The sequence below is a fragment of the Ochotona princeps genome, chromosome 8 (genome assembly GCF_030435755.1).
Source record: "Ochotona princeps isolate mOchPri1 chromosome 8, mOchPri1.hap1, whole genome shotgun sequence".
Taxonomy (NCBI): domain Eukaryota; kingdom Metazoa; phylum Chordata; class Mammalia; order Lagomorpha; family Ochotonidae; genus Ochotona; species Ochotona princeps.
The window spans coordinates 13,660,686-13,679,608 of NC_080839.1; the positions used below are offsets into that span (position 1 = coordinate 13,660,686).

The 18,923-nt window shown below is 47.7% G+C and overlaps 1 protein-coding gene across 1 annotated transcript in view; it reads left to right on the forward strand.

Annotated features, from left to right (window-relative positions):
* The first annotated feature begins 14,320 nt into the window (after window positions 1–14,320).
* The window catches only part of MERTK (MER proto-oncogene, tyrosine kinase), a 106,066-nt gene continuing 101,463 nt past the window's right edge, over window positions 14,321–18,923 (forward strand). The window contains exon 1 of the mRNA XM_058667622.1: window positions 14,321–14,590. Coding sequence (XP_058523605.1) covers window positions 14,530–14,590 — 61 coding nt within the window. The 5' untranslated portion in view covers window positions 14,321–14,529. The remainder of the gene's footprint in view (window positions 14,591–18,923) is intronic.

An 18,923-nucleotide genomic window follows, 5' to 3' on the forward strand; every position in this document is an offset into this window, starting at 1 on the left:
GGTTACGAACAACCAGCTTTACCCTTCCCTGGCTCCCTGTCGTAAGCGGTCCAGCTTGTGACCACTGAACAACACTTGAACCCTGGTCTGCCTTGGCCTCGTATGTGCAGGCAAAAGCTGTTGATGGGTTTCCAGTCCTAGTCCTCTGCCCAGTTAAGACGAAGTTGGCTGAAATGTTGGGATTCCCGGAGCACACCTCGCCCCTCTTGACCCTGATGTGTTGCTGGATGCAGCGCCCTTTCCTAAGAGTGTCATCCTTCGTGCTCTGTATCCATGGCCACTTCTTGGAAGGGTTCACCCCCAAAAAGAAGGAGCCTCCTGGACCTCCAGCAAAACTGCCCTTCCGTGCCTTGAAGCCAGGTCGAACTAACGATCATAGCCCATACGCCCTCTTACTCTTCCTGTCTTTTCAAATGTATTTGACGCCGAGAGGTCTGCCATGTACTGGTTGGTTCCCTCCTCTCATGGCCACGGGGCCTGGACCAGGTGTGGCTGGTATCCCCTATAGGAGATGTCACCATCACAGGTAGTGGCTTAGCTTGCTGGGCCTCAACACCTGGCACTATCCTTCTGTTGCATCTCCCGGAGTCCCAGCATCCTACCAGATTCCCTTCTAACCTCACCAAGGACTATACACCCTGGTTGCTCTCCATGTCTCAGAGGCACCATTCTACATACTCTGGAGGCTTTGCCACCATCCCCACCTCAGCTGTCCATCACTCTAGGGCCCTGTGTGCCACACCCTGTGAGCTCCCCTTCACCCGCTCCCCCGGCTTTTCTGTGCAGTCAGGCTATTATCTCACTCCTGGGACTATGACTTCTGCCACTGCAAGATGTAGACAGCGTGGGAACTGACGTGGGGGCTGATGTGAGGGCCGCAAATGGTAAACTCGAAGTGTAGGAAGCCAACTTTGAACCCCAGGTTCAGGGTCAGGAGATGTCTGTGTGGCTGAGCTGGTTTGGGGGCATCCTGTTGGGGAGCAGGCGCCTTGGCAAAGCTGCTCGTATTTGCCTGTCCTCCAGGCTCCAGACTCATCATCTACCAGTCTCTTCAGACAGCAAATCCTGGGGCAAGCCTTGGGGAACACCAGATTAAGCCATCATGTGGGCACCTGCACCCCACTTCAGAGGGGTTCTAGTCCTGGCTACTCCACACTCCAGCCCAGTGTCGTGCTAATGCTCCTGGGGGCAGCTGATGGTGGCTTGAGTTCCTGCCATCCCCATGGGAACACGTTGTTCCTGGTTCAGGCTGGCCAAGTTCTGGCTGTTGTACACATTTTAGAATATAGATTAGCAGATAGAAGGTCTCTGTATCTCTTCCTTTCAGTCTTTCCTTTTAAAAAAAATCCTTTAGTACCTTTTTAAAACTTCTTTTTTTAAAATAAAGCAAGAAACTCCTCTGGCTTTTGCCATTTAACACCTCTGTTCTTGGGAAATTGAACCACGAGTCCAGGAGTTTCAGAGGACAGTATCTGCTATTTTCTCCGTCATCCTGTCCCCTTTGACTGGCATTTGAGGCACCTGCTTGATTCAGAACACAGAGCTCCACTGTGGAGACTGATGCTTGGCCTGGCAGTTAAAATGCCCCCTTGGGGGCCCGGCCTGATGGCGTAGTGGTTAAGGTCCTCGCCTTGCACACACCAGGATCCCATATGGGCGCCAGTTCTTATCCCGGCAGCCCTGCTTTCCATCAAGTTCCCTGATTGTGGCCTGGGAAAGCAGTGGGGGATGGCCCAAAGCTTTGGGACCCTGCACCCGCATGGGAGACCCAGAAGAGGCTCCTGGCTTCGGATTGGCTCAGCTCTGGCCATTGTGACCATCTCGGGGAGTAAACCCATGGACAGAAGATCTCTCAGTCTTTCTCTCTTGCTCTCTCTTACTCTGAAGCTCTCCCTTTTAAAAAAAAAAATGGATAAAATGTTTGAGTGGACATTTCGCCAGACATGTGCAAGTTCAAAAAGCTCATGAAAAGATGATCAACTTTATTAACCAAAATGCCAATAAAAGCTATCATAGATATCATTTTCCACCTACTAGGATGGCTGTAGTCAAAAAGACAACAATAAGTGTTATATAACAGGTGTTGATAAAAATGTGGAGTTCCTGGAAGCCCTGAACCTTACTAATAGGAATGTAAAATGGTACCGCCTTTTGGTAAAACAGTTTGGCAGATCCTCAAAAAGTGAAACACACAGTTATCATGTGGGCCAGCAGTCCTTCTGCTTGGTGTATGCGTGTTTTCATAATAATATGCTTGACAAAGCATTGTTATAAACATAGCAGCATTATTCAGAATAGCCAAGGGAAAAAAATAGCCAAGGAGTAAAAGCAATCCAAAGCTCATCAATGGATGAATAGGTAAAAATCATGTGGTAAATGCATATAGCGAGATATTACCCAACTACAAGAGGGAATGAAAGACTGCTATGTGATACAACACAGATGGTTCGCAAAAACATGCTTAATGAACAAGTGAGGTCATAAGAAGTCACTTATTTGATGATTCAATTTACATGAAATATCCAGAATGGACAAGTCCACAGAGTTAGAAAGGATATGAGTGACTACCAAGGGTGAGTAGAGAAGGGCGGCATAGGAGGTGACTGCTAACAACGCAGGATTTCTTTCAGGAATGACAAAAATCTCTGAATTAGACAGTGATAATGGCTGCATGGGTCTGAGAATATACCAAAAACGCTTGAGTTATACACTTAAATTGAAAGGCAGAATTTTATGGGTCGGGGTGAAGTATATATGAACAGAGCTGGTTTTTAATTCTTGGATAAAACGCTGAAATCACAGTCCATAAAAAGGTAAAACGAGTGACTTATGGACCATTGTTGTACAGCAGCGTAAGCTGCAGCTATCAACACTGGCTTGCTGGTTGAGTCCTGGCTACTTCACTTCTAATCCAGCTTCTTGCTAATGTGTCTGGGAAAGCAGAGGAAACTAAATTAAGAGCTTGGGTCCCTGACACTCATGTAAGACACTAGGATGGAGTCTCTGGCTCCTGGCTTTGGACTGGTCCAGGCCTGGTTGGCTGTCTTTCTGATGCTCTGCCTTTCAAATAAATATGTCTGTTTGTTTGTTTCTTTGTTTGTTTTTCAAAAAACAAAAATATAAGAAAACAAAACAAAGTCCAGCATGGTAACCTAGTGGCTAAAGTCCTCACCTTGCATTCGCTGGGAGCCCATATGGGCATCAGTTCTAATCCTGGCAGCTCCACTTCCCATCTAGCTCTCTGCCTATGGCTTGGGAAAGCAGTCAAGGATGATCCAAACCCTTAGGACCCTGCACCTGCATGGGAGACCTGGAAGAGGCTCCTGGCTGAGTTCTGATTGGCACAGCTCTGGTCATTGCAGCCACTTGGGGAGTGAATCAATGGACGGAAGATCTTCCTCTCTGTCTCTCCTCTCTGTATATCTGACTTTCCAATAAAAAAATAAATAGAAATCTTTTTTAAAAAGTAGAAAACAGGGCTCGGCAGCGTGGCCTAGTGGCTAAGGTCCTCGCCTTGATCCCATATGGCCGCTGGTTCTAATCCCGGCAGCTCCACTTCCTCTCTATCTCTCCTCCTCTCAGTATGTCTGACTTTGTAATAAAAATAAAATAAATCTTAAAAAAAAAAAGTAGAAAACAAAGTAAGTCACAGACTGGGAAGAAATATTTGCAAATCATAAAACTGATAAATGATCTTTTAAAGATTTATTTATTCAGAAAGACAGATTTACCCCAAACAATGACAGTAAAAAATCTCAGTGAATGGAGCCAGTGGACATTGAGAGGGTGACATCATCCTCAAATCGGTAAAGTTGGCAGCATTTCAGAACTATCCAAGCCACTTGGACAGAACCCTCAGAACATGTACACATTGAGACTCTGGGTTGATATGAGGTGGTGGTTCCTCATCCCTGGGTACTGGGTCCTGTGGAAAGTCGTGAGTGGTGTCCCCCTTTGTCTCTCTCCTTCCCCCAGGAACAAGAAGAAACGGCAAACTTGAAGTGATGAGTACACCCAATTTTCCCTTAGCCTCAATCCTTCCCACCCTACTCCACCATGTAATCATTATAAAAGATATAATGTATAAGATATTTAAAAAAAAAAAAAAGATTTACAGAGAGAAAGATCCTCTACCCATTGGTTCCCTCCCCAGATGGCCAGAACAGTTGGAGTTGAGTTGATCTGAAGCTAGGAGCCCACATGGGTGCAGGGTTCTAAGGCTTTGGGCCATCCTCCTCTGCTTTCCCAGGCCACAGGCAGGGAGCTGGATCAGAAATGGAGCAGCAGGGACAAGAACTGGTGCACATATAGGATCCTGGCACTTGCAGGTAGGGGATCAGCTAATTGAGCCATTGCACCAGCCTCTGACAAATGACTTTTATATAGACATATAAAGAATTCTCAAGACTCAAGAAAAGGAAAACAAACAACATTGTGCCTTAATAAAGTTCTCACCACACTTGAATAATTTTAATTATGATCATGATTTATTAAGTTATAACCTGGTAGAAGGAAGGACAGATTCTTACTGAAGTTATTTTTTAAAAATCATGGTTACAAAAAATAAAGACAACTGGTTAAAGAAACCCTGTAAATGAGCCAATTTCATCATCATTCAGAGTGGGTTTTGTAGAGAAGACTAATCAGTATGTGTCATTAATTGTGTTATAATCACTAGATGTTTCTCTTTACTACCTTGTAATCTACAGTACCTCCTCTTGGGGTTTATTTTTCTGAATTCCAAAGGTTTGGTTTGCACATGAGACTTTTTTTAATGGTGCTTCATTCAAGTTTGAACATATGTAACAACCAAGTTTATGAGTAGAGACGCAGAGAGAAAAAGCTTTTTAATATGCTTATTAAAACAGAACATTATCCATAATGAAATGACAGGCAAATTTTTGTGGCCCCTGGGTTACACGGTCTGTTGTCATAAATTCGTTTACCTCTGCACTAAATGTCTGCTGCTCCTGCTCATCTCCTTGGTGCAGGTCTGGAGGCTAGCTCTTCTGGTGTTTCCTCTGCAGGCCTGATGACTCAAACAAGCCAGGACCCTGAGGAGGAGCCCATAGTTAGTGTCTCACTTCTTAGTTCTATGCCATATGCTGCTGTAGTTATTCAGAATGATCATGGCTGCAGTTAGGCACATAGCTTTAAGGATGGTTTGGGTTTCTTTCTTTCTTTTTTTTTCTTTCTTTCTTTTTTTTTTTTTTTCTTTTACATTTTGTTGTATAGAGAGCACACTGCCACCCACTCACTGCCCCCCAGAGCCGCATAAGGCCAGACCTGGGAGAGCAGTGCAGATCTCCTGCGTGGGTGGCAGGGCCCCAATTACTGAGCTAGCCCTGCTGTCTGCAAGGTCTGCACTGGCAAGAAGCTGTAGTAGACGCCAGAGTCAGAAAGCAAACCCCAACACTGTGATGCGGAATGTGGGTGTCATCCCCCCAGGGCAAAACTGCTGTTCCCCTTTTAATACAGATTTTGTAGCACTTTACTGTTGCTCCAGTCAGCAACCCTCCACATCACTAGCAGATGCGGGTGAATATCTTAGGAACCTCTGTAATTTCCTTTAGGAGAAAAGAGAGGGAAAGCTATATTCTCAGAACTCTTTAGATGGCTCAGAAGGACCCCAGCTTAGAAGAAGCTGCCATCATTTGGTTGTTATCTGGAAGTTCCCCGCCTCTCCTCTCCACAAACCAGAAAACCAGCAAAACTGTCTCCCTTCGATCATTGTACACATTCGTTCCCTCTCATCACAAAGAACTGCGGGTCTACACTAGTTACACTGAGATGGCACATAGGACAGACTGCTCTGCTCCCCTCCCCACCGACTGGATGTAAGAGAGGGGAGTAGAAAGGGCTATATAGACAAGCCATTGTAGAGAATTATTATACCTTGTTTTTCTGAAGATTGGAAAAGTCTTTTTTTTTCTCCCCTCTTAAACTTTTCACACACACCAGCTTAGGTGTTTATGATTTCACCCACAAATCAAAGGGAAATGCAAAACTGAAACACTCACTTCTCCAGCCACAGCTCCAGAACTCTTTGTTCATTGTGACCCAGTTAGGCTCCTGGTAGTAAGCAAACCAAATAGCAGAGGATTCCCAGAGCTCATAGAGTGCCTGAAACATGATATGGGTTATCCTCAAAGATTCATGTGCTGCAGGCTTGACCCCTCCACCAATATGGTGCTAAAATGCTGGAATTGCTAATTAATTGGTTGATGGATTTCATGAAAGAGAGAGATCTTTCCTCTGCTGATTCACTCCCCAGATGCCTCAGCAGCTGGGGTTGGGATCCAGAAGCCTAGAACTCCATCCAGATCTTCTGTGTGTGGGCAGTAGGGACCCAGGTACTTGAGACGTCACCTGCTGCTTCTCAGGTATAACTTAGCAGGAAGCTGAACTGGAAATTGAAACAGGCCCTCTAACATGAGATGTGGACATGCCAGGCATCATGTTATCAGCTAAGCCAAACGCTAACCTTAAACTCGTGGTATTTGTAAGAGATAGGATCTAGGGACCCGCATGGTAGCTCAGTGGGCTGATCCTCTGCCTGTGAGGGCTGACATCCCATATGGGCACTGGTTCTAGTCCTGGCTGCCCCACTTCATTTCCATGGCCCAAGTCTTTCAAAGAGGCTCTTGGCTCCTGACTTCAGATGGGCCCATCTCTGGCTATTGTGACCATTTGCAGAGTGAACCAGTAGACGGAAGATCTCTCTCTGCCTCTCCTTCTCTCTGTAAATCTGCCTTTCAAATAAAAATAAATGAATCTTTAAAAAACAGAAAAGGTGGTGAGGATTATATGAAGCAATTTGATTTCTGGGGCACTGTTCTCAGAGAGTGCATGCCAACTTAACAAAATAAGTTTGTTTTCAGAAAGTAGGCTGTTATAAACCAAGGACACGCCACATGCAACTCCACATGTTCACCATGATGTGACATAGCTGAGTGGACTCTCACCAGAGTCTAAATGGATACAGCTGCCTGATCCTGAACTCTTCAAGTCTGCAAGACTGGAAGCTGAATAAGCCTCATCTGCTGATAAAAGTGTCCACCCCAGGTACTTTGTTATAGCAACAGAAAAGGGACAAATGCAACAATCAAAGTTATGACCAATTTTCTGTTGTCTCAAACCCAGCAGATCACCAGATGGCTAACCATTCCTGACAAATGGTAAGAGCCAAGTCTCTTGGCACGTCCTGGAAATTAAATCTCTTGGATAAGCTATCTCCATCTTCTCATCCCAAACAAGAATAAAGTCATTTCCAGTAGACTGTACCATCTCAAAGCCTCTAGAACTACTTAGACTACGAATACAAGCATGTCATTCAGGAAGCTAAATGGAGTTGCTAACCAGCATCACACACAGTTTCCCAGTAATTTACAAGTTCGGTTTCCCAGTAAGCTGTGAAACACAGAACTCGGTGCTTCTGGTATACTCTTCAACATGCTGAAGAGTCTTCCCCAAGCATCCTCTTTGTTTTCTCCAGTCTGCAAGTGCTGGATCTTGCAATTTCAGTGCCATTTTATGCTGGCTCAAACTCCTTCTAAGTGCCGTCTCATTGTCACAGTGAAGTCTAGTATTTAGTATTTTTTTAAGGAGTTATTTATTTTTATTGGAAAGGCAGATATACAGAGAGGAGCAGAGACAGAGAGGAAGATCTTCTATCCAATGGTGCACTCCCCAAGCAGCCGCAACGGCTGGAGCTGAACCAATCCGGAGCCAGGAGCTCTTCCGGGTCTCCCAGGCGGGTGCAAAGTCCCAAGGCTTTGAGCCGTCCTCAACTGCTTTCCCAGGCCACAAGCAGGGAGCTGGATGGGAAGTGGGGCTGCCAGGATTAGAACCAGTGCCCACATGGGATCCTGGCACATTCAAGGCAAGGACCTTAACCACTACTCTATCGCGCCAGGCCCTAAAGTCTGGTATCTAAATATTTGCTCATCCTAGACATTGTTCAAGTGAAAAGAATATCTTTCCTAGACCTCACTGGGTTTCCTAAAGCTGCAAGGGCTAGCTACTGATCTTTGCCTCTCCGCCCTCTTCCCTACCCCTAAGTTAAAGGAGTAGAATGGGTTGTCTTCTGTGCTCCATCACACTCCAACAGGAACTTGTATATTGCTTTCTAATATGTGATTGAGCAGCAGCTGATTGATACATTGTACCCAAACTCTTCAGTTCCACAACAGATTACAAGTGTTAGAGGACAGAACTTCCATGGTGTTTTTCAACATAGTCTCAATTTCTAACAAACTAATATTTAGATACTTGCATTTCTCATAGTTTTTTTTCAGCATGCCAAAAGGATTCTCTTACCTTGCCGCATCACCAAAAAACAACAAAAGCCCAAGAATTCAATACACTGAGAGCCATTTTATATTGATTGTAGGAGGACATTGTGACCCTAGAAGGTCAGTGAGCACAGGATTACAGTTGGTTGGATAATATTTGGAGGAGAATAACCAAATGGCTACCTTTTGTATACCTTATTGGATATCATTTGTGTAAGAACAGTTGAGTGAAGAGTATGTATATGAGAACACCTGGTGGAATATACAAGACAAAAGAGTTCCAAACAAAAGCATTGATGGTTTTGTTGATGAGCTCAATACTTCCTCCCTTATCCTATATGGCCCTCAGTGTATAAAGTTTGATGCCACTAATAAACTACGGCTTTTGACCATCAGTCAGGGTCCACGCATGTTATCATCAGCTCCGTGCACCAAGTCCATCGCTGCGGGACAGCGACAATTGATGACCATCCTTGACCTGTTGTTGTAATGAAATGCTTGAGACTGAATACTTTATCAAGAAGAAACTTGTTTGGCTTACAGTTTAGAAGACTGAGAGTCCATGAACAGTTGGTTCCGTTACAACACAGCAGATGATGACAGGGCAGGAACGAGGGATCACATGGAAAGTCGGGTGGCCAGAGAAGAATTCAGGGTCTGGGCTTCCCCTTTGTAAAGCAATCTGCTCTTCTGGGAACAAACCAGGATCCTGTGTGTTTTACATGAATTTCTTGCAGGAGTAGCACCTCCAGTAACCACCTCCTACCAGGCCCCACCTCTTCAAGACCCCAAATCTGTATTTCTGTCCTCATCTCAACACTTCTCAGTATCATTGCCTGGAGACCAAGCTTTGAGCACATGAAATTCTGCATGGGAGCTACATCCTTTCCCTTCCATTACTATTTTCAAACTATTGGGTGGATTATGTTGAAAGTTCAAGGGGTGGTAGGGGAAACTAACTAGAAGAAGAATAATTATTCCATTGTCATGTTCACTGTACTGAATGGAGTCTTTCACTTGTACCACTTCATTTTGCAACAACTACAAAAGCCATTGTGCTTTGGGAGTTAATTCCAGCCAGCCTGGAATTAGGCTGAGCTGTTTCACTCAGGTTCCTACCCAGCACTGACGCTGGGCCAAGGACACGAGGCATACTGATGAAAAATGTTGCTTTTTAATCTTAGACTCAAGGAGGTTCAGGAAGATTTTCCCCAGTTTCTCAACGTTGTTTACTGAAAGCAGGCAGATGGATGATTTGTGCCTGGTCTTCATGAGACCCCCCCAGAAGACTGCTGTTGGGGCCAGCTATACTTGCAGAGAATGCTTGTGTGAGCAGAAAAACACAACAGTCTTGCATTTTGAGCTCCTTGGATCTGGAGTGCTTCATGAACATACAGATGCTTCCAGATCCAAGAAAGAAAGTACATGGAGCCATATTATTTAATGACTAGTTTTAATAATTTGAAGGGCAGAGGGATAGAGAAAGAAAGAGGTCTTCCATCTGTTGATTTACTCCTGAAATGACTGTGATGGTCAGAGCTGGGCCAAGCTGAAACCAGAGCCTGAAACTCCACCTAGGTCTCCCACATGGGCAACAGGAACCCAATCACTTGGACCATCTTGTTCTGCTTTCTCAGGCTCACTTGCAGGGAGGTAGGTGAGAAGCAGAGCAGCTGAGGCTTCAACCTGCACTCATATGGGATGCTGGCATCATCCATCACTGGAAATGGCTTAATCCACTGTGCCACAGCACTGACCCAATGAGGGCAAATGATTACATACCCTTTTGATTGTGATGCACATTCTTTTTTTTTTAACATTCATTTATTTTTATTGGAATGGCAGATATACAGAGAAGAGGAGATACGAGAGAAAGACCTTCCATCTGCTGAATCACTCCGCAAGTGGCCACAAGGGCCTGAGCTGAGCCAATCTGAAACTCAGAGCCAGGAACCAGGAGCTTTCTCAAGGTCTCCCACGCGGGTGCAGGTTCCCAAGGTTTTGGGCCATCCTCGACTGCTTTCCAAGGCCACAAGCAGGGAGCTAGATGGGAAGTGGGGCGGCCAGGATTAGAACCAATGACCATATGGGATCCCAGCACAAGCAAGGCGAGGACTTTAGCCACTAGGCCTCTATGCCCAGCCTGTGATACACATTCTTTTAGATTTTTTTTTTTTTTTTTAAGGCAAAGGCACAGACTGAGGATGACGGGGAGAAATAGAGATTTCTCACTTGTTAGTTCACTCCTGAAATGCGTACAGCAGCGAGGGCTGGGCCAGAGTGAAGCAAGGAGCTCTGAACTCAACTCGGGTCTTCCAAGAGGATAGCAAACACTTGTCACCTGCTGCCCTTCATGGTGGAACCCAGGCACTCTGATAGAGCATGTGGGTGCCAGACTGCAAATGCCCATCCCATAATGCACATTCTATTTTTATCTTCTGGTTTTTATTTATTTTTATTGGAAAGCCAAATCAGATTTAAAGAGAGAAGGAGACACAGACGAAGATTTTCCATCCACTGGTTCACTCTCCCAATGGCCACAGCAGCTAGAACTGAGCCGATCCAATGCTAAAACCCAGGAGCTTCTTCTGGGTCTCCCAAGTGGGGATGCAGAATCCCAAGGCTTTGGGCCATCTGCTGCTCTGTTCCCAGGCTACAGGCAGGGAGCTGGAAGCAAAGTGGAGCAGCTGGGACATGAACTGGTGCCCATATGGGATCCTGGCGCTTGTAAGGTGAGCATTTAGCCACTGAGCAATCACAGTGGACCAATGTACATTCTCATGTTGCTGCTAGACTCTTTTAGCCATGGAGCCCTGTTTAACACCCACTTCACAGTCTTACAACTGCAGATGTACACTTGTATTCAATTCTAAATGGATTACAGGGACTCCCCCCCCCAAGAGCTACCCACTTTTACTCCTGGTTTGTTGAGTGCATCAGATGGTGTCTCATCCTTGAACCAACTACACTATCCAAAAAAATTATAAGATGCTATAAGACTTCTGGCATTCTGACTTGCCTGATTGGCATTAGCCTAGTTCTCCAGCAAACTTCAAGAACCTGGCACCTATATAATCCCAAACATGTTGCTTAGCACACTAACTGGGGGAGAAGAGGTCAAGAGCACATCCCTCTCTGGGCCCCAAGGACAGGCAGGAATTGTGTGTGTGTGTGTGTGTGGTGTGTGTGTGTGTGTGTGTATTGGGGTGGGGAGGGTGAGGAGCATGGTTCACCATAGGAAAACCAGGCTCTGGTTCCTGAAGGACCGAGAGATGGATGTTGGAGCTGAGAATCGGAGTGGTACAGACCTTGACTGGCACTAGGGTCCAGGAGACCGAGACTCCGTTGGTGTTGATGTATACCTGGAACAAAGCAGGTTTTTAGTCCATTTTTTGCACAATGGTAGATGAACAGCTTGTTCTCTGGCACTGAAACTAGGATAAGGGCACTTCATTGTTTTTAAGATTTATTTATTTTTATTAGAAATGAATATAAGATTTACAGAGAGGAAATACAGAGAGAAAGATCTCCCATCTGCTGGTTCACGCTCCAAATGGCTGCAGCAGCTGGAACTGGGCTGATCTGAAGCCAGGAGCTTCTTCTGGGTTTCCCAGGCAGATGCAGGGGCCTAAGGCTTTGGGCCATCCTTGGTTGCTTTCCCAGGCCACAAGCAGGGAGCTGGGCAGGAAGTGGACAAGCCAGGAACATGAACTGGTGTCCCTGTGGGATCCCAGCACTTCCAAGGTGAGGATTAGCCATTGAGCTATCATGCTGGGTCCAAAGAGGGCATTTCGTATCACAGTCACACCTGAGTGTCCTGAGGCCAGCCTGATGTCTACTTTCTTATTTTGAAATTGTTTGATTTATTTATTTGAAAGGCAAAGATTGGGCAGGAAGGGGGTATGGAGAGACAGAGAGATCGTCCATCCATTATTTTACTTTCCAAATGGCCAAAACAGCTGGGCTGGGCCAGGTCAAAGCAAGGAAGGAACCAGATGATTTATCTGGGCCTCCCACGGAAATCTTTGGGCCATCCTCTACTACTTCCCAGATGTGTTAGCAATTACTGAATTGGAAGTGGAGCAGCTGGGACTTAAACCTGCACTGTATGGCGTGCTGGTGCCAAAGGTGGAGGCTTAATCTACTACATCACAGCACTTGCTTCTTTTGTTTACCTTCACCTTTCCCATTGCTTATTGTGGTCATCTGAATAATTAGTAGAACAAATGCATGGCCATCTGACACAGGGCTCGCACAACATGAATACTGTAGAAATGTGTCCCATGTTTTAGCTAAGTTTTGGCATGTATAGAAGTTTTAAAAGGTGGCTGCAAATTCTTTACAGCATAAGGTTGGGGCCTGTGGTTCTCCTCCCTGGGAGTAGGCTTCTGACTGCCCCCCTCCCAAGAGAGTAGGATTAGGGGCTGATGTGTGGCACACTGGATTAAGCCACTGCCTGCAATGCTGGCATCTCATATTGGTGCAGCCTTTTAGGGAGTCCAACAGGAGAAGCAAGCTCCCTTCCTCTTCGTCTCTTTTTCCTTCTCTCTGTGTCACTCTACCTTTAAAATAAATCTTTTTTTAAAAATGTGAAAGTGGGGTGAGGTGTAAGGTTAGGCCATCAAGGGCCTTGAAAAGCGATTGAGTTCTCTGGAATGTTAGCTTTTGGAGACCTGAGTTGCCTTGCATGACTTCATGTACTCAGTGCTGTCACAGAGATGTCCTGTTTAGACATCCTGGTCTGCAGCCCTCATGCCCACGTCACCCCCATTGTGAGCAGCACCCACGTGCATGCATGAACATTTAGATCAGAAGGTGGACAGGATGTCAGCCACAGGGTCCCTGTCACAACTACTCAACCTGCCCTTCCCCTTCCTTGCCTTCACCTTGCCCTGCACTGCCTCCCCTCCCTCCCCCCAAGATGCAGCTTCAAGAAATCCCCCAAAAGTGCGTGGCTGTGAGTGAAAGCAGGCTGCTTAACAGCAGAGGGCTTCGCTGCTCCAGGAGTCTGTTCATGTGGCCCTTCTGGTTTCATCCCTGAGGACTAGGGCCAGCAGGAAGCTGACACATGCCAGATTTTGTTTTACTCTCCGTGTAAGGTAGAAGCCCAGGCCATCCAAGCTGGTCACAGCTAAAGCTACAGGTGTTGGTCACCCACCTGTTAGCCCCACGGAGCAGAGCAGATGGAAGAGAGAAAGGGAAATCAGATCATGTTGGACCTTGGGAGACTTGGCAGGACTTTGGCCCTTAGCAGAGAGAAAGACACCTGAGGAATCTGGGGAATTTGCAGCAGGAGTTGGCTCCTATCACCAACGCCAACGGACCACACAGTAAAATAGAAGCCATTCTAACAAGGGTTCCATTAAGAAAGCAGGAATGGAAGTTGCGCTGTTGGTAAACGTGGCTTGAATCTTTCGTTAGGATTCGCTGTCTCTGCTGCCGCTGTTGGCGACCCTCCTCTGTGCCGCACTAGAGCCTGCTCTGCACCTGTTAACTGGCTCACCTCCATCCAGGAGTGATGCCTCTCATAGTGCCCCCAGGAGTCCCTTCAACCGTTCCCAGGAGGCGTTCCTTGGGGAGTGCAACGCCCTAGGGTTCAGCCAGCAACGCTGCCGCCTGCGTTTTCCGAGTGCACAGAGCTGGGATTGCGAGGGCGCCGTGGTCCCTAAACTACTGGACTTTCTGCGTGATACTAGGGGTTGCCTCCAGTACCGCCCACCATCTCTGCTCTCCCCTCTCACTCCACCCACACGTTGCACCCAACTCCTGCCAGTCCTCCTCTTTTACCACTCACCAGCACCCTCCCCTCTCCAACCTCCCTCTCCCCCTAGATCCCCCCCGCCCCCCCGTCGGACCAGCGGTCGCCGGAGGCCCGCCCCCGCTTCGCTGCCGCGCCCGCACAATCCGCGCGCAACCTCCAGTAACCTTCGCTTAAGCCGGGTTCAGCCCCTGGTCCGCCCCTATCCAGCTGCCCCCATTTCCTTCTCCTCCTCTAACGTCCGCCTCCCCGCCCCCTCCCCGCCCCGACCTGCTCGAGTCCGCCTGGCTCCCGGCCCCTGGCCCGCCCCTTCCAGCCTCTGGCGCCTCCCGCCAGCGACTGGGAGGCCACTCGGGCGCCTGCTATCCCGGCCGCTCGGTCTGGGACACTTGGCTGGCGCTTGCCCGGCTCGCGGGCATGTTCGGACCGTCCATCTGAACGTCGATCTGGACAGAGTTTCCAGATCGCGGCTCCAGGATGGGGCTGGCCCCACTATCACTGCTCCTGGGGCTCTCCCTCCGCGCGCTCTGGAGAGAAGGTGAGTCTGGAGAGACGCTGGGGCTGGGGTTCGGGTGCTTGCGACCGGAGTTCGTGGAACGCGCGGGACTTCTGGCGAGTTTACAAGCATCTCTGCGGCGCAACAGCACAAGGGAGTGGGGCGCGGGGGAACCCACACATCCACCGACCGCGTCCCCTCCAGCGGGCTATTGAACAGGCTGGATCGTGGGCGCGCGTGCCGGTGAGTTCCCTAATCGCTGCGGAGAAATGGTGCGCCGCCTGGCGCGCTGCACCTCCCGAAGTTTGTCCGCGGTGGAGAGCGGAGGACTTGGCTGGGTCTGGTCTGTAATAAGCCGGAGGCTTCGCTAGAGGCGGCGCAGAAGTGTTGCACTGGGTGTTTTGGGGGGCCGTCTACACGGTTCTGGGCGTTGAGTGGTGGTGACCTTGGCTCTGCGAGTTGCCGGACGCTGGAGAAGGGGAGCGTTCTCTCCCTTGCCTTACGGGGACGGAGCTTCAGGTGCTTGGGCAGCCTCCAACGTCTATCTCCGGCCACCAGTGTCGTCACTGGCACTTCAGGCCCAAGATACAGATTGATAAGCAGAGGCTGGGAAGGCAGGATTCGTTCTGCACCCCTGGCTTGTTGAGAGCGTGAGTGATCCCTCAGAATTCAGGTAGGATCATTTCTTGGGGAAGCTGGAAGAGACTAACCGGAGATGCCTCCCACCCCCAAGAAAACGCAGCGGGGAGGGGAGAAAATGATCAATAAAGTCATGCCAAATATTCCTCTTAGCCCTGTTGGCACCCAGAATGGGGTGTCTGCCTCTTCGACCCACGAGTAATGGCTAACTAGCTAGCACCTGTTCCATTCAGAGATGTTTCATAAGGATACCTGCGAAGTTCAGTTTCTACTTAGTTCTTAGTTCTTTTCCCCTCCCACCTTGGACATTTTTCCCCTCTGAAAGCTCATTTGCTCAAATGTAAGAGCCCTAAACAATACACGGCCTTTGGCACATAAAATTACAGAAACATTTTGTAATTGGGAGCAACATAGCCATTTGCAGCAAACGTCAGGAGCCAAGACCAAGCAAAGAACTAAAGCCGCTCTGTTCTCTGCCCCCTCCCTCACCAAACCCTCCGAAATTCCTGGTCATTCCTGCCAGGTCTGTTATTTATAATCTGCTACAAAGCTGTTCGTTTTTGCTGCTGCCGTGTGCTGCAAAATTATCGAGCAAGTCATGAGAACAACTATATTTTTGAGGGTTGTTTTAAAATTGACTATCTTTATTGTCCATTAAAAAAAAAGCTGTAGTAAAGAGCTTTTGCAAGTAACAGCTATAGTCCTATAACCAGAGAACAAATCTTTTCATATCCACTCAGCAGGAAGAGTGAGTGGTTTCTCCAATTTCCCTTGTACCTTCTGCATTTCATCATAAGCTTACTCGTGAGATGTCTGACACCAAGTGTTCCATCTTTTCTGGCGAAAAGCTGAAAGAATGGGGATTCTCACGGGCAGAATGAGAAGTTAGGATGCTAAAGAAAGTGATGAAACCTGGAAATTACTATCTTCATGTAGGTGCAAGGTTTTCATCATGCCTGTTGTGGCTCTCAGTGGGATTACTAACCAGAGAGGAGAGGTGTGAAGGTGTGCCTAGGCTCCACTGCAGACAATGGGTACGTCATTGCAGTTCAAGCAAGGCTGCGTCCCGGGAACACACCTCTGCCCCCCGACAAGGTGTAAAAATGGGAGGTAGCCAACCACAAGGCTGATGTTTTGGGCGTTCTGCTCCCTCTCTGATGGGGGCGCCATTGAGCAGTGAAAGAGACCCTGAGTGGCGAAGGCAGGCTGGGCCACAGGTGCAGAATAGGTTCCTGAATGGGCAGGTAACTCATGACCAAAATGTGTGTGTGCATCTGAAGTGCAAATGTGTAAGCATTTCCCCAGGGAGAACTTTTAAAGTTGCCCTTTTCCTTTGTAACAGTGGCCTCAAATGCTTTTTTAGGGGCAAGTCATCAGGGTATGCTTTAGGAAATAAATAAATTTAAATAAGTTATTCTGAACCATTTCCTTGCAATGCTAGATGAAAAACTGGTTTTTGTTTATTTTAATGAACAATAAGGATGTTTTACATTTTTTTTTCTGAAAGTTTCTAGACGACCCTGGAGGAAGGGCCTGTGAGTTACTAATCAGTTACTAATCAGTGTTGACAATGAAATGAATTGGGTCCACACTGCTAGGCGGGCTAGCTGAGTGGGGGCCTCAAGCACACAGGTGCCCTGGCCACTTCCCACATACCAGCCACAAGGAGATTCTGACGGTGAACCTGATTGTGTCGTCCTAAGGTTTCCTGCTCCTCACCAGGAGTTCTTGGACACTCCGCTCCTCCTGACTCGCCTCCTGACTCCGTTCACTCCCACTTGTCCCCTGTCAACTGTGCCTTCTTCCCAGCTCTTGAGTAACCTTGGCCTTGGCTGTCCACCTAGATCCCTGCATGCTGGCTTCTTCTTTTCCCTGGGTGTCAACTCAGACATGCTGCAGCCAGAGTTACACACACCCCTCCCTCCTTTCTCCAGTCATTTTCATTTCCTGATAAGGCTTGTCATATTTGATGCATTCCTCTTTTCTCTTGTTTTTCTCTTTGCTTGTTTTGTTTTCCTTCACTGTTGCCCTTGGGCCCACTAGGAAGTAAGAGGTGAGCTCCTGGGGGCACTACAGTGAAAACCCGCCCGAAGGCAGGGTGGGTGATCCAGCCCTCTGTGTGTTTCTTCTGACTTTTGCAGAAACAGAGCTGTTGGCGTGTGCTCTGCCTTGGGGCATGCAACTTAACTGATAGAAAACAATCTAGCTAATTCTGTCAAGTCTAATGCCAGAACTACCTGGAGAGTGCATAATCTGGGAGTGAGTGTGGCCTAGAGGGAAATAGTGGGCACCTCCATCGGGGCTACCACTCTCATTGGACAGCACGAACACCAGGACAGGGGCAGGGGTGGCTGGACAGAAGGGCACCTGCCAGTAGATGTGTGGGCTGGATAGTGGGTTGGTTGGGTTGAGCTGGGCTTCAATGCCCATCAACACGTGTGAGAGCTAAACAGGATGTGGGACAGACTTGACAAGCCTGCGGTGTGTACTGGCAAGCATGGGAACCAGGGTAGGGGGCAGAACTGGTGGGGGTTATGGGGAGTCGCCCCAACTAGGCTGCAGCTCCAACCGGTTTGCGTGAGGACCAAGTATGAAGTGGGCAGGATCGAACTGGACTACAACACCTGTTGGTTCACGAGGAAGACAGGGCTGGAAACAGAACGAACCCAGTAATCCCAACGACCAGCATGAGCATAAGCTGATTGGTGTGACGGATGGTGTCGGACTTTGTACTAGCAAACTCGCACAAGAATCAGGCCTGGGATCATCTCAGATGAGGTTTCTTTGGAGATCCCTCCGACTGAACTGCTGATCTTAGAACCCCAACCATGAAGAGACTGTTAGCCAGTGGATTCTGAATAGGGTTCATTGCGATTGGAACTGAGAGATTGGCAGCAATCCAGAACTGATGAACAATCAAAACTGTATGAGCAGGACCCTCAGAGCGTGCCTCCCGTTGGGGACCTGGGATGGGTGGGAGGTTGGGTGGGGCTTTTCCCTTTGTTTTTTTCCCTGGCCCCAGATACAGGGTAAAATGATATTGATGTGGAAACAATGGTATTACCCACTTTCACCCTGTAGCCCTTGACACTTTGTTCCCTAATAAACTAAGTAAGATTATTAAAAAAAAAAAAAAAAAAAAAAGAAAATCTTCACTTTCTCAGTGGTGCTCAAAGTGATTGCATTGCCTGGAGAAGTTAGGAAATGAAAAAGCAAAAAGCTAGGCTTTTGGACTTCTAGCCTCCTAGCATACTTTTTATTCTGATTTCTTCACCTAGGGAAAAAATATATATCCAAACCAAGTTTTCCTGTTAAAAACCAAGTGGCGGGCCCGGTGGCGTGGCCTAGTGGCTAAAGTCCTAGCCTTGAAAGCCCCGGGATCCCATATGGGCGCTGGTTCTAATCCCGGCAGCTCCACTTCCCATCCAGCTCCCTGCTTGTGGCCTGGGAAAGCAGTCGAGGACGGCCCAATGCTTTAGGACCCTGCACCCAAATGGGAGACCCGAAAGAGGTTCCTGGCCATTACGGCTCACTTGGGGAGTGAATCATCGGATGGAAGATCTTCCTCTCTGTCTCTCCTCCTCTCTGTATATCTGACTTTATAATAAAATAAATAAATCTTAAAAAAAAAAAAAGTGGCAATGGCTCCTTGTCTGGAAGCGGGCTGCCCTGAGTGTCTGGCCTCTGTGACCTTTTGTTGTTTTCATCTTAACCCAAAACACATGGCTGGGGGTGA